This window comes from Mchenga conophoros, linkage group LG18 (genome assembly GCF_057382185.1).
Source record: "Mchenga conophoros isolate Kocher_MC1m ecotype Shallow Benthic linkage group LG18, M_conophoros_male_GT1.1, whole genome shotgun sequence".
NCBI lineage: Eukaryota > Metazoa > Chordata > Actinopteri > Cichliformes > Cichlidae > Mchenga > Mchenga conophoros.
The window spans coordinates 5424294-5440946 of NC_140543.1; the positions used below are offsets into that span (position 1 = coordinate 5424294).

Below are 16653 nucleotides of genomic sequence, written 5' to 3' on the forward strand. Positions count from 1 at the left end.
GCATGAGGGTGGGAATGGATGTTTGTATCTGTGTGTGCCTGTATGTCTGTGTCTATATGTCAGGCTGGGTATCAGACGACACCTCTCTGGGGACATCTCAGGCCCTCCAAGGTTTGGAGGCCTATCCCCCCCCCCCCCCCACCACTTCCCTTGCCAGTGGCGGACTCCCTCAGACATCGGTGCGTTGGTGGTTCTTTGTGTCCGGGGATGGGCGTCCAGGTGCACGCCGGCTCACTCCTTGGCGGCCGCTTATCGGGACCTGGAGCCTGGGGCTCGCTCGGGCCACTTCGGAGGTGGGGTGCCCCCGACCTCTCGGCCTGGGGCTCGGTCACTCAGGCACAGCTGGCTGCCGGTGGAGCTCACGGGCGCGTCACTGCAACCCCCCCTGGCTTCTGCTCCGCGGCTGCTGAGTGAGCCCTCATCTGGGACTCTCCTCAGCTCTTACTGGGACAGTGGCGCGGCTGCCCCTCTGTGGGTCTTCCTTGGTCTCTTGTGTTCTGGGGGCCTCTGGATGTCTGGAGTTTTGATCTCCTCCATACCTGCTTCATGCCCTGGAGGACGGGGCTGTGGCCCCCCCACACCCTCTAGCAGATCATTACATGAAGGAACCTTTTAAAAACAAGCGCGTCCATGCTCACAGGTGTACACACGGGTGATCACACCCACAAACTACACCCTTTTTGGCTCCTACCTCAAAGCACACTGTGTTCTGTTGATCTTATGTGCTGCACAATAATGTTTAATATTTAGTATTTACTGTCATATTCCCATATATCATTGTGATGTTGTTTATTCTATTACTCTTGTTTTCTTCTGCTTGTTCTCTTTTTTCTTTCTCAGCAGGTGATCCAGGTGATTGATATATGAATTTTTTTTCCTGCCCATTCTGTTGGTTTTTGTTTTTTGCCCTTCTCCCCCGTCCCTCTTCTCAGCTGTTTCTCTTTCCCTCTTTCTTTCTCCCCTTCTTTCCCCCAGTCAAGTCTGTCCCGTATTCAGCAAGTGAAAATAAAATAAACAATAAAAGGTGAATCAAATGGACCATTACGGCAAGGCTGGGATGGTCAATTTGGTAAAGTAAATCCATTGGGCATCTTTCTTTGCCTTTAGACAACAATTCTGATGGCAAAGGAGCCAAACAGGACAGGCAAAAAAAAAAATGATGTGTGCGGTCCAGAAGTAGAAGAAGAAGAAAGAGGAGAGCAGAAATGATGACATTCTAGGCTCGCTTTTCACCTTTGATGTACTCTTAGCAGGAAGACTTTGGTTTGGTGATGTGTTAGAGATAATTTAGTGGTTGAAGCTACTGTGGACTGACCAGATCTGCCATCAGCTCAGAGTGCTGGATATCACCGCAAACCTGAGACAAAGTCATACAGAACAGGTGTGTAAAACTGTGATGGTGTCAGTGAAATAACACTGACTCATGCAGGACTCTGATAAAAACTCAGCTTGTGGGCTAACAGACTAAAATCAAAGAATGCTTCTCTTTTTCTCTTTTGTTAAAAACGTTGAACATCCAGTGAGACACAGAGTAAAGTGACTTTCCGAGATTGTTTCTTCTTCTACAGATTCAGATAAATGATGTCATTTTGAGCCAGAAAGAACATTTCCATCATAAAGTAGGAGACTTTTATATTCTTTATTTATTTATCTGGTAAAAAGTCTCATTGACTTTAAAATGTCTTTTTCAAAAGAGATCTGGCCAAGACCAGAAGCTCCAGTTTTCTCTGCTTCTGTTTGCAGCAGAGCAAAAAGGACAGAGACCAAGGGACGAGAGAAGACATGAGACAAAGACATGAACGGGACCAAATACTAACCAAGACAACCTAAACAACAAATACTGAATAAATTCAAGAGCGTGAGCCCTTGAATTCTGATTTAATAAAGTAAATCAGAATACTTTATTAATCCTGAAGGATTAATAAAGTATTCTGATTCTGATAACTAGGAAACATAAGATACACAGAGAACAGAATAATGATTAAACAAGACTCAAAAAACCAAACACAAAACACTGGGTCAACGGCCCAGGTACCCTAACAGCCGAGGGAAAAGATGACCTCCTATTCACATCAGTATGGTATATTTTACTCCCATATCACTACTCAAAGATCATATTTTATTGTTGTAGGTTGTGGAGGTGACACACACACAAGCTGTAGTTCAACAATGACTTCATTCCTCTATTGACCTATAAAGAGGTCTTGTTACATAAGATTAAAGCTGGAAACTGACACACATAAGCCCAAACACATTGTGTTATTGTGGACGTTGAAGTCACTGCATGTGTTTTTCATGAAGATTAAACTTTCCTGTGCTGTTGGTTCTTTGTTTAATTCTGTTGTTTAATTACTTTTTTGTTCCTAAAGTTTAAACTAAACTCTTGTTGGATACCAGGTGTTCATTTAATAAAGCTGCAGGTTCAAACTTCTAACTGCATGAAAATGTAATGTGTAATGTCATGTGTTTCTAAGTACCATCATTGATTTTGGTCATCAAATCAGCCATTACTCATTTAATTTGATGTAAATTTCCCCTAATTTGCATATTCAGATTCAGTATTCAGTACCACATGTGAAAGTGACCCAGATCAGATTTGAAAATATTGGATTTGTGCCGTTCACACTGTCATAGCATGATCGGATATAGGGTCGCATAGGGTCAAAAAAATCGGATTTAATGCGCTTTCGCCTGCAGTGTGAATGTAGCCTTAGTTAGTTCTTAGAGTTTGGTTTCTGTGTTCCCCTCTATTTAGTGTCTGTACCGTGTCTCTATGCATTTCCTGTTTTATTGTGAAGGTCCATGTCTTATGTTAGTGTGTTCTGTTCACATTTCCCCTGTCTCGTGTAGTCAATTAGGATCAGCTGTGTCTTTGCCATTCCATGTCTCCCCCTGTGTGTATTTATACTATGTGTCCTCGTGTGCTCCTCGCCGGTTCATCTGTGTTTTTTTCCTGCATCATTCTGTGTCGTCTCCCTGCATCTCCATTTTAGGTTTCAGTTCTGTGTTGTGTTAGTTTTTTCCAGTTTAGGTTTCACCTCCTGCTGGCCTCCTTCGCCCGTTCCTAGATGCCCCTGGTCTCATATCGCACTGGACTTCATCACTGGTCTCCCACCATCCTCAGGTAACAGTTATTCTGACCATCATCGATCGGTTCTCCAAAGCTGTGCATTTCATTGCTCTGCCTAAGGGGATTAGGTGCAAGAGTTGTTAAAATGTATAATTAAATAATAGATGGATTCAATAGCAAACTGTGCCTCGTTCTCAGATGGACAGCAAGTGGAATGTGATAGATGAGATGAGGAGATGGAAGGAAGAAGAGAGGCAAAGAGTGATTCACAGGCAGAGCTTAGTTTATTTCCCAGTTTTGTTGCCTTATGGTTCCAAGCGCCGTGACCAATCTTTGCGTTTTATTATTATCTCATAACACTTGTTTAATCAGCTACCCTCTCTCCTGTGGACTGTTTAATCTCTACAGTCTCAGATCAACACAGCCCTGCCCTCCAGCACTATCAGCAGCAAGACCAGAAGCAACCCCCCAAACAGCAACATTGTACCCCATCAGGTAAAAAATGGGCTACATTTGCTTTGCATTGTGCCCACCTGATGACAGTGATGTAGTGTGATGTGATTCCATATTAGATTCTTGATGAATGTGGGTTGTTGTTCTTCAGCCTGCTTCTATGTGCCCTTTTTAACTGTGAGCACCCGCCCCTTTAAACATCTCTGCACTGCCCTGACTAAATGTATATATAAACTGTCTCTATGGTTTACAGTCTGAGTCTGACAAGCTGTCAGCTGTTCATTTCTGCTATTTGAATTGTTAAAAGAAACAAACTATTCATTTAGCAGATTAACAAAAAGAATAGAGAGGCATCCAGTTATTGACATTTATATTATTTAGTTAAAGGTTTGAACAGAAAAACAATTAAACACAGAGCCTCTTCCTGCTTTCTGGAATGAATCACAGCATGAAAACCCTTCCTCTTCTTCCTGCTCTCTAGCTCAGCACCTCCTGTCTGTCCATATCGTTCTGTGTTCCCTCCCCTTTAGATCTACATTATGAAGATGGGTGTAACCAACGTGTGTTAGAGCTGGCAGGCCCCATTCACAGCAGCAACACTTGTTGTTCAGATCAGACCAGTTTCTATATTAAGGAAGTGAAACTTACACAGTCACTGACACTGAGAGGAGAAATGGCGCAGAAAGGAGTTCAGCTAGACCGAGAAACCTTCTCTTGTTCGATCTGTTTGGATCTACTGAAGGATCCGGTGACTATTCCCTGTGGACACAGCTACTGCATGAAGTGTATTGAAAGCTTCTGGGATGAAGAGGAAAAGAAGAAAATCTACAGCTGCCCTCAGTGCAGACAGACTTTCACAGCGAGGCCTGTCCTGGTGAAAAACACCATGTTAGCAGTTTTAGTGGAGGAGCTGAAGAAGACTGGACTCCAAGCTGCTCCTGCTGATCACTGCTATGCTGGACCTGAAGATGTGGCCTGTGATGTCTGCACTGGAAGAAAAATGAAAGCCTTCAAGTCCTGTTTAGTCTGTCTGGCATCTTACTGTGAGAAACACCTTCAGACTCATTATGATTCACCTACATTCAAGAAACACAAGCTGGTGGAGCCCTCCAAGAAGCTCCAGGAGAAGATCTGCTCTCGTCATGATGAGGTGATGAAGATGTTCTGCCGTACTGATCAGCAGAGTATCTGTTATCTCTGCCCTGTGGATGAACATAAAGGCCACGACACAGTCTCAGCTGCAGCAGAAAGGACTGAGAGGCAGAGAGAGCTGGAGGTGAGTCGACAAAACATCCAGCAGAGAATCCAGGACAGAGAGAAAGATGTGAAGCTGCTTCAACAGGAGGTGGAGGCCATCAATCAGTCTGCTGATCAAACAGTGGAGCACAGTGAGAAGATCTTCACTGAGCTGATCCATCTCATCCAGAAAAGAAGCTCTGATGTGAAGCAGCAGATCAGATCCCAGCAGGAAACTGAAGTGAGTCGAGTCAAAGAGCTTCAGGAGAAGCTGGAGCAGGAGATCACTGAGCTGAAGAGGAAAGATGCTGAGCTGAAGCAGCTCTCACACACAGAGGATCACATCCAGTTTCTACACAACTACCCCTCACTGTCAGCACTCAGTGAGTCTACAGACTCATCCAGCATCAATATCCGTCCTCTGAGCTACTTTGAGGATGTGACAGCAGCTGTGTCAGAGGTCAGAGATAAACTACAGGACATTCTGAGAGAGGAACGGACAAACATCTCACTGACAGTCACTGAAGTGGATGTTTTACTGTCACAACCAGAGCCAAAGACCAGAGCTGGATTCTTAAAATATTCATGTGAAATCACACTGGATCCAAACACAGCAAACACATTGCTGTTATTATCAGAGGGGAACAGAAAAGCAACATTTATGGAACAACAACAGTCTTATTCTGATCATCCAGACAGATTCACTGTATGGTGGTATCAGGTCCTGAGTAGAGAGAGTCTGACTGGACGTTGTTACTGGGAGGTGGAGTGGAGAGGGGGAGGGAGAGGGAGAGTTTATGTAGCAGTCGCATACAAGAATATCAGCAGAAAAGGAGGTGGTAATGAATGTTTATTTGGATATAATGACAAATCTTGGTCATTAGATTGTTACAACAACAGTTTTACATTTTGGTACAACAACATTGAAACTCCTGTCTCAGGTCCTCGTTCCTCCAGAGTAGGAGTGTACCTGGATCACAGAGCAGGTATTTTGTCCTTCTACAGCGTCTCTGAAACCATGACTCTCCTCCACAGAGTCCAGACCACATTCACTCAGCCGCTCTATGCTGGACTGAGGCTTTACTATGATTATGGAGCCACTGCTGAGTTGATTAAAGTGAAATAGACTGAAGTCTTTCATATTGTTGTAAGTTTAAATCTGTATTTTAGTTCCCTTTTAGTTTCTCTCCATCATTATTGTGGTATTTATGTGCTGCACATAAATCAGATGTCAGTCAAACATTATGGGCAGTACCTCGACATCTTCAACATGTTGTCTTGATGTTTTTACGTTTTATAGGTGGAGCTCTTTCCTGTGTCTGTTCAGCCATGGAGACTATCAATGCTTATGGATATTTTTATTTGAAAAATTTCTCCACATGACAACATAAACTTCTCTATCTTCTAAATGTTTACTGAATATTTTTCTTAGGTATTTGTATGTTGTTGTTTCTCTTCACTGATCTTAACAGAGAAGTCTACAGACCTTCCTTTATCACACAGATTTTATTCTCATTTGTACATTTATAAAGAAAACAATTAATTACAGAGCAATAAGAAATTTTAAGAAAGTGCACTATATCATAATTTATAGTAAAGTGTATTAAAGCATCGTTAGTCACTTATTTAGTTTGGAGCTGTATCATCTGACACTGTAGAAACATTTCCTCCAGCTTCAGCACAGAATGTTAAAAACAGAACTATTAATGAGAACAAACAGTAGGAACACAGTATCAGCAAACATCATGGCTTAAAATGGAGAGTAAAAATCTAAAAAGAAATAAACAAATTAGTAAAAAGGATTTCCTGTTGACATGTTATTGGTCCTATCTTGTCTGCAGCACCTCCAGGATGCTTCTTATATGTTTCTGGTTATTTTTGCACCAATTTTAGTTTTTGTCAGTAGGAAGTTCAAGTTCAACTCAGTGTGTTTGTTTGTTTGTTTCAAACTGATGCCTGACCTTGAACACCAAACATCTGTCAATAAAGCAATGATATAAAATGCTTATATTAGTACTGAAAAACTGCATATCCACTTTACAAATATAAATAATGATATAAATCCACAGCTGAACTGGAGGAGCAGCTGATCTAGTTCACTCATGTGTTTCTGGACTAAGAGTTGGAGCAAATACCTTATGATTCAGTGATGTTTGTTTTTGTTCAATATTTTGTAGATCCAAGAGTGAGTTTGACTCATGATGATGATGTTCCGAATTAAACAAAGTTGGTCACAAATTCTTCAAAGCTGTTTATTAAGAATATATTCACTTGGACTCATGAGACAGGCTTGTGATCCAAGGGAGCCATCAACTGGACAATTACTGACATGACAACAAAAAAGCTAAGTACAGAGGGGGGAACAGAGGTGAAAATACTTGCTTTAAAGGATTGTAATGTTTCCTTTTAAAATAAGTCTCTAAGGTCAGACAAAGGGACAGAAACTCATAGCTTTCTACCAGCCCAATGACAAAACTATAAGTTGTTTTTTAACATCTACTTTTTCATCTATTTGGCAGTCACAGTGAAAAGTATAAACATTGGCACGCTTTGTCTTGTGATTCTGCTGTTCGTAAAAAATGACCATGCGCAAAGTACCAGACTTTAAGGCTTTGACTTGATGCCAATGGCCTGAGGAGGACAGTATTACCCTTGGACATGTGTAGTCTGCCGTCTACTCAATAGAAGAAGAAGAAGCGCGGAAATGGCACAACTGTCTTCAGTTTCTGGGAGAGTTTAACAATGAGAGACTGATGATGCAGAAGAAATCTCCGTGGTTAAAAACATTAAAAACAGTCGTCCAGGATGATGAGATCCGCCACTGGCTCAGACTGCTGTATATCAGCCGGAGACCCGAGATGAAGTCACGCAGCAGGTATGTAAAACTGTGATGTTCTCAATGAACTAACACAGGAACGATCTGAGCTCAGTCTGTAAGCTAACAGGCTAAAATCAGAGAGCAGCTAATCAAACAAGTGCGTCCGTTTTTTTTAAAGGTAAACTTTTAACAATAGACTTTCATGAGACACATCAAAACCAAACAGGGAGGGAAAGCTTCGGTTTTCTGCACTGTGCCACAGTTCGCTGTCTGCTTCGGTTCACGACGCCTCACTCCGGGGCTACAGACAGTTCTCTGCCGCCTGTGGTGCTCCTCACCTCCGTCTGCACCCACAGACTTCCCGAGGTGGAGGCAGGCCGGCAGGGACTTTGAGAGATGGGCTTTACTTTTAAAAATACCCCTTAATCAGGGTCTAACTCACTAAAAGATGGCCACATGTCTCTCTCCAACTTAATCTCTTTCTTTTAAGTAATTGTTTTTCATTGAAATGAAATTAATTGTTCAATAAAATGATTACATTTATAATTGAATTAAAGTTAAATGAATCAAGGTGATTTTGACTTTGCTAGTTAACAGGAAGAGAAACAAACTTACACAGGATAAAATGAAATTTGGAGCCAGCAGAAAAAGTCAGATCACAGACAAACAGAAACATTCCTCTTTGGCTAAAATAAAATGCAGATTATTGCTCATCTGCAGTTTTAATCATGGTGAATAATTTATGATTCAGCCAAGTAAGATTCTTCTGTGTGGAGGTTTTTCCCCTGTCAAAAGGCATTGACCATTACCTTCATCTAAACATGGAATTTAAGTCATGTAGTTGCCGTTGTTTGTTTTTAAAGAGGTCATAATATTTTTGTGATGGTAGAAATTTCTCTTCAAAGTAATAGTTATAAAGTGAATTAATAAGACTTTCCAACAAAGAGAGGGAGTCACATGGTGCTTCTGAAACATTTGTACAAACCTCTCTCACATATGTGAGCAACATGCTCACAGTGTACAGCCCTGCTGACTGAGGCTGCACCTTTACCTGTCTAATCTTTTTCTTTTTACTTTGTTCCTCAAGTCCCACATCAACATGAAGTGTAAGGAGGAGGAAGATCTGGCTGGCCAGCAGGTCTGGAAGCAGGAGAGGAACTTCAATCTGGACCAGGAGGACACAGATCCCCCACAGATCAAAGAGGAACAGGAGGAACTCTGCATCAGTCAAGAGGGAGAACAGCTTGTAGTGAAACACGAGGATGAAGGCATCGTCGTCTGGAGCGGGGAAGAGCGGCTCAGACAGCTGCATAACATCTGGAAACCTGAGAAAGATTTACAGACCAGCGGTAAAACTGTAATGGCTTTTCTGAAGTGTTAACATTAATATTAAACCTACAGTTTGTATCAGTCAGATCTATTTAATGTGTATTCGTGAAAACATGACAGGGAGTTTTAAATGGACTGGTTCTTATATAGCGCTTTTCTACTCAATCTTGAGCACTCAAAGCGCTTTACAAAACTTGTGCATTCACCCACTCACTCCCATTCGCACAAGCACATTTTTCTTAGTGCTTTCTACCAACATTCAGACACACATTCCACAGATCAAAGAGCAACTTGAGGCAACTTGGAGTTAGTATCTTGCCCAAGGATATTTGAAATGCAGACTAGGTGAAGCCGGGAATCGAACCGATCAGTAGATGATCTGCTCTACCGCCTGAGCTACAGCCACCCCCAATAGTGAAGATTATTTTGAAAAATATCAAGATGTAGATCAGTTTCGAGATCAACTCCAAAATAGATCATCAGTCAGTCAGTAATAAGTGAGTTCTTTTTTGTTTGAAAGGTTTTTTTTACTCTTAATGTTGCTGAAAAATGTCAGAACTCAAGTTCTCATTTGCATCAGAGTGCACAAATAACTTCATTTTTACACACTTTTAATTTCACCTGCAAATGTGAGCAACATGCCCTCATTACAGACTTTAACTAAAACTTTATCTTCTCAGAAGTGTTTTTCTATAATTACATTTTTTTTATTGTTCGTTTAGACCTCCACCAGCAAACTGCCTGTAAGGAGGAGGAGTTTGTCGCCAATCAGCAGGAGAGGAACTCAAGTCTGGACCAGGAGGACCCAGATCCTCCACAGATTAAAGAGGAACAGGAGGAACTCTGCACCAGTCAGGAGCTGGAGGAGATTGTACTGAAGCAGGAGATCAATAGTTTTATGGTGACTTCTAGTTTTGAGGAAAGTGACCTCAGTGAATCAGAACCAAACGATGACCAGCTCCTTGCTCTTAACTTTCCTGAACCAGAGCTTGAGGAACAGGAAGAAAACCAGCATGTGGACTCGGGATCAACTAGAAATGCGGAGCTGAAGAAAAGGAGACGTCACAAAAACCGAACAGATAAGTCTCGGAGTGAAACTGATACAAGTAAAAAATCTGTAAGCTGTGACACTTGTGGAAAAACTTTTCAGTGTAAATCCAACCTGACGAGACACATGAGAGTTCACACAAGTGAGAAGCCACATTCTTGTAGCACCTGTGGGAAAAGATTCATTTGGAAATCCGGATTTGAAAGTCACGTGAGAATCCACACAGGCGAGAAGCCGTATTTCTGTAGCACATGTGGGAAAAGATTTAATAAGAAATCCGGATTTGAAAGTCACGTGAGAATCCACACAGGCGAGAAGCCGTATTTCTGTAGCACATGTGGGAAAAGATTTGGTAAGAAATCAGGACTAGAAACTCATTTGAGAATCCACACCGGTGAGAAAGCGTATTCTTGCAACGTCTGTAGGAAAGAGTTTAGAGACTTGTCGACTATGAAAAGTCACAGAAGGATCCACACAGGTGAGAAACCATATATTTGTAGCTCCTGTGGGGAAAGATTCAGTTGGAAATCAGGACTGAATTTTCATCTAAGGATCCACCTGAGTGACAAACCAAATCACTGCAGCACCCGAGGTAGAAAATGACCTCATGCTCCAAGTCACGGTACATTTCCTGTCCACAGCAGTGAAGGGCACTCTATGTTGTTTGTTCCAGCCCTGACTTTATGTTTCTCTAAGTTTGATATTTTTTTTATTGGTCTTTAAAGGTGACACAAATATTTATTGAACATGGATGCTCTTTTAATATTTACCACAGAAACTTGTATTTCTTCTTCAGTATAGAAGAAAACAAACATGAAAATGAGTTTTTCATCACTTGTTCCTTGTAACAACCATGATGTGATTCCTTTTTATCAGCCAATAAATAAGTTTTGATACACAGGACTAAAGATTTAAAAAAGGTCAAGACAAGTATACAATTTTTATTTAAATATGTTTTCTTTGTGATTTATGTTAATGAAGGTTATACTTCAGCATGGCTTTGACCTGGTTGTCCTGGTTCTTCTTAGCAACATGTTGCAAGATTTGATTAAAAATGTTTGTGACTAATTTTGTGTATTGTGTAATCCCTGCTAAATAAAAGCAGTTAAATGTGCTATATTGGCTCATGATAAGTGTTTATATCATTTTGCCTAAATGCAAGTAAACTCAATGTTTGCCAACTCTGTGTGTGCAGTTTGCTTCATAAGTACAGTAACAGAACTTGAACTACATGGAGCCTATTTTGATTACATCATTACAGATGTAGATATTATTCATAGTTCATATTTCACAGTGTGCTGCAATCTTCTCCACAGACCTGCATTGCTCTCTGTTCAGACCCGTCATCTTCAAGATGTCCACTAGATGTCGTCAGAGTTCCCCCACTTTCCTCATCTATTGTGTTGCCATTACCTGAGCCTGCTTAAAACCTACAGTCCTTTACATATGGGTTCATTCAGGGTCATGTTTAGTGGGCAGGTTTAGTGCGATGAAGGAAACTCGTTTTCTTTAACTTTACCTCTGAGTAAGTAACTGGAGTAACAGACTCACTGATTCCTCCCCACCTGCTGGACATGAACCAGCTGACTGACACTTGTTTTCATTTTCTCATTCATAAAGTTGCTACCAGTTCAATTCATTTATATTTATATAGTGCCAAAAAACAACAGTTGCCTCAAGGTGCTTTATATTGTAAGGTAAAGAATGTAAAAACCTCCACAATTGAACAAGCTGAAAAGAGCAAATGCTTGGCAGCAGTGGCAGAAACAGGCTGTCTGTCGTAATCACTGTAAAACACTAATCACTGGTCAGTCATTTGTTCTACAAATTCTACATTTGGATTTCTGATTATTATTTCTGGCTGATTTTCATTAGATCGACCTGAGTAGGGCAGCGACAGATGTGTGCGGTCCAGAAGTAGAAGAAGAAGAAAGAGGAGAGCAGAAATGATGACATTCTAGGCTCGCTTTTCACCTTTGATGTACTCTTAGCAGGAAGACTTTGGTTTGGTGATGTGTTAGAGATAATTTAGTGGTTGAAGCTACTGTGGACTGACCAGATCTGCCATCAGCTCAGAGTGCTGGATATCACCGCAAACCTGAGACAAAGTCATACAGAACAGGTGTGTAAAACTGTGATGGTGTCAGTGAAATAACACTGACTCATGCAGGACTCTGATAAAAACTCAGCTTGTGGGCTAACAGACTAAAATCAAAGAATGCTTTGATTTTAGTTTGTTAATTTGATTTTAGTCTGAAAAAAGGACAAGTGACGGACAAGGTAAGCGACTCATGTTGTAACTGACGTCAGACGCCGGAGATTGTTGGCGGAAAATTAAAGCAAATGGTAGTTTAGATTTGAACAAATTCATTTAAGCTTCAGTAGGGGAGACCGGGGATAGTTGTAACATTTTTGACATTTCTGTCTGTAAATTGGAGCTCTTTTAAGGTAGTGGATTCAAAATGTAATGCAAAGTATTTACATGTCTCTGCTATTAAATAGTGCAGCTATTTTCTCTGCAGCACAATTACTCATTGCATGGTATGGTCTCAAACACGAAGAGTGAAATGTTACAATTAACCCCCTAGTCTGGGTTAGTTGTAACGTATCCTGGGGTGAAATGTAACACAATGAAATAAGGGTACTAACAAAACATTAACATGTAATCTTTGTTTATTCAACACATGAATGCACTTAGAGCCATTTATGTAATTATGTGTGTGTGTGACAGAATGCAGAAATCCAGCTTTTGAACATATTCCAACCCCCCAAAAAAGACAAATTATGGAATTTTCTGCAACTGAATATTTCATTAATTTTGGTTGGTCTTCCTTGAGTTTGGCCTCATTGGCTCAGTGGGCATTATAACCGACAACTCTTGCACCAATTTTGAACATAACAATGAAGCTGAAAAAATGTAGTTGTTCACCAGCATCGCAATTCCATTACTTTTTATCATGGCTTACCTTGGTGTGGTTTGCAAAGTGCTTCAGAAAGATGAGGAAATCTGTTTCTTGCACCCATCCTGATTTATTTCCACTACCAGTACTTCCTACTGGTCCATCTCTGACACAGTGGTCTGCATAATGTATGTGTGGGAACACAAACAGTGGAGGAATTGTGTTGCCAATGGCATTAACCGCATATACAAAAGCGACCAGTGAACCTCTCTCTGCTGATGTCGTTGCCCCAACTTGTTTAATATAAGTTAAAGTAAAAGTGTGGTAAGTTGTAACATCTGCATTATTGTTACAACTGACCCAGACTGTTGCTGTTACAACTGACCCAGACTCCTATAGCCATGAACTAGCTAACATTACAGCCAACGGCTAAAACATTAGCACTAAAGACCTACACAGAATATATCCCCATAGACATACAAATAACATAATTTAAGTTTGATGAGTTTAACTGCAAAGCAGATAATGCTATTAGAAATTGAAATAAAGTAGAAAAACTTACTTTTTTTGATGTTAAATTGTCTGTGTTTGACAAAATGTGCTGATTTTTCACATGTGATAGCAGAACTGAATTGGGCATGCACAGGATGAGTCACATCATTTGAAACTTAGCCTTGATTGGAGAAATTGGAAGTGTTACAACTGACCCACGTTACAACTACCCCCGGTCTCCCCCTATTACCAAATACACTTATCAATTGTCTTATAACTAACAATATTTGTCTAAATAATCTCCAACACCCTGGAGAACAACGGGGAGAGTTTAGAGACTCTCCAAGATTATATTGATCAGTGCTTTCAGGATCTCGTGATGAAGAAGGCCCAGTGTGCAGCTTCCCCGGCCAAAGCTGAGACGCCGTCGTCGAAAAGACAACGCCCGGCAGATTCCCCCGGCTCAACATCGCCAGCCGGCAAAGATATTGCCGACATACTGGAGTCAATCGACAAGCGATTGTCCAGTTTCGACGCAAGGCTGTCCTTGGTGGAGATTCTTCACCGAGAATTTAAATGCTTGCGAGAATCCCTGGATTACAGCCAGCAGCAGGTGGAAACGCTTGCTGCTGAAAATGCCACGCTAAGGGAGTCGGTGAAATGTCTCACAGAAAATGTTACCCAGCTCAATAGAGAAAATAAAAAAATAAAAGAAACAGTTATTGATCTACAAGCTCGTAGCATGCGTGATAATCTGGTATTTTCTGGTATTCCAGAAGCCGCTGGAGAGGACGCGGAGACCACGGTAAAAAGCTTCATCAAAATCCACCTGAAGCTGCCGGAGGACACTGTGAAGAACATCGTCTTCGATCGGGTACATCGCCTCGGCCCCATTCGGGCTACGGCCGGGAGACCACGTCCTATCGTGGCCAAATTCGGCCACTTCAAACAAAAACAACAGGTGAAAAGCCGCGGCAGGGAATTAAAAGGAACGGACTTCAGCGTGAACGACCAGTTCCCCAAAGAGATCTTGGAACGACGCAGGGTCCTCTTCCCAATCCGACGCGGCTTCATCCAGAAGGGCTCCCGCGCTGTCATCGCTGTGGACCGGCTGTACGTGGACGGACAGCTCCACCGCGACCCCAACATCACTCCGTGGCTGTATTAACCTCACACCAGATAAGAATCAGCTACACCATTTCCCTATCCACTCACACTAACTTGCATTAACATCTGTTTAACTTACCAGCATCAAATCGCATCTTAAAGTGTGATTTCATAGCAGAATTAACACCGTCACTCTCCGTCAGTGATTTAATTGGAATGTTTACGTTTTGTTTCTGTTTTTTTTTTCTTCTCGTTTTTTTTCTCTCTCTCTTTTCCCCCTCTTGCTTTTATGCTGCTCACCCTTGTCCTTGGTTTCTTTCTTTATTCCTTTCACTGCCTCGATCACCTGCTTCGACACTCATCCACAAACAACACCCTTTATTTCGACACATACACACCATGCGCTCAACGGCAGCACATTTACTTCAGTCAGACAGCGCACACAGTCGTTTAGGATACACACACTTAAGCCAAGCCTACTCATATTAGTAACTATGCAAACACATAGTCAGACTCAGGGAGCATCTCGCCACACATTTTTTCTCTCTCTCCTTCTTTTTATTTATGAACAAGTGACGTATTCTCTCCACCTGTCTAAGCGACGCACACAGCATACATCCCTATACACAAACATCTATGGGTACACTGAGGTTCATTACATGGAATATAAATGGAGCTGGCTCCAGAGAAAAGAGGTTAAAAATATTTAACCAACTCAAAAAACTACAGGCAGATGTTGTCCTTTTACAAGAGATCCACAGACCTCTTAGAGGTTCGAACGAACTTAAAACACCTGAGTTTCCTAATATGTTCTCAGCTTGTTATAATTCTAGACAAAGGGGAGCAGCAATTTTAATACATAAAAATATTAATTTCACAGTACTCGATACAGTTATAGATCCAGAGGGCAGATTCTTAATCATTAAACTATCTATACTTGATAAAAAGCTATGTATTGCAAGTGTATATGGTCCAAATGTTGATGATCCCTCATTCTTTCACGGTTTTTTCAGTGCACTCTCTTAACACTTAGATGGCACACTTGTTCTTGGAGGCGACCTCAACCTTGGACTAAATGAAGACATGGATAGGCTCAATACAGCGGGAACTCAGCGTAATTGGCAGTCCACAAATATAATCAAACAGTATATGAGCGACTTTGGTCTTTGCGATGCATGGCGCTCCCTTCACCCCACCAGTAAGGAATATACTTTTTTCTCACATGTCCATCACTCCTACTCTCGTCTGGATTATTTTTTGGTCAGCAGCTCACTGCTGAACGACATTTCAGACACTGAGATTCACCCTATAGCTGTCAGCGATCATGCTCCTGTATCTTTAAAACTAATGCACAAGAATAATACTACGCCAAGTAAAAACTGGAGATTTAATACATCACTACTTAAAGATGAAGACTTTATTAAATATTTTAAAAAAGAGTGGACTTCATATTTAGACTATAATGACACTCCCGAAACATCAGCTTCTGTTCTATGGGAAGCAGGGAAAGCTGTGATGAGAGGTAAAATAATTTCTTTCTCATCACATAAAAAGAAAAAAGAAAACAAAAATATTCAGGAATTAGAAAAAAACATCAAATCACTAGAAGAAGCCTACGCGTCCCACCAAGATCAGGAAACATTGAACAAAATATGCAAAACAAAACTAGAATTAAATGAGATAATTGATAAAAAAAAACAAAATTCTTAGTACAAAGACTACGCTTACAAAATTATGAACATGGTAATAAATCCGGTCAATTTCTAGCAAACCAGCTAAAAATAAATAAAGAAAAAACAACTATATGTGCTGTTCAAGATTCATCTGGGAACACAATATATGATCCGATACAAATAAACAACATTTTCAGGGATTTCTATAACACGTTGTATTCACCACAAATAAACCCATCTAAAAAAGAAATTGATCAGTTTTTGGACAACATAACTCTTCCAAAATTATTAGACACTCAAGCAATGGCACTGGATTCACCACTGACACCAGGTGAACTCCAGGAAGCCCTGATAAGTATGCCCAATAATAAGGCTCCAGGTCCAGACGGCTTTCCTGCAGAATTCTACAAAGAATTCTGGTCGATTCTAGCACCAGTTTTCTACAGAACGTTGTTGGAAATCAAAGAAAAGGGCAGACTTCCATCAAATATGAATTCTGCAAACATTAATCTCCTGCTAAAACCAGG

General features: G+C 41.0%; 2 protein-coding genes across 2 annotated transcripts; both read left to right on the forward strand.

Annotated features, from left to right (window-relative positions):
* The first annotated feature begins 4186 nt into the window (after positions 1-4186).
* On the forward strand, positions 4187-6168 carry LOC146553034 (tripartite motif-containing protein 16-like). Its single transcript, XM_085255426.1, has one exon. The coding sequence runs from the start codon at positions 4197-4199 to the stop codon at positions 5883-5885; it is 1689 nt and encodes a 562-aa protein (XP_085111552.1). The 5' UTR covers positions 4187-4196; the 3' UTR covers positions 5886-6168.
* Positions 6169-8668: 2500 nt separating this feature from the next.
* Positions 8669-11135, forward strand: LOC146553035 (uncharacterized). The gene is made up of 2 exons (XM_085255575.1): positions 8669-8926; positions 9629-11135. Exons 1-2 carry the CDS (start codon positions 8677-8679, stop codon positions 10555-10557), a joined length of 1179 nt encoding a protein of 392 aa, XP_085111701.1. The 5' UTR covers positions 8669-8676; the 3' UTR covers positions 10558-11135.
* Positions 11136-16653: the final 5518 nt, after the last annotated feature.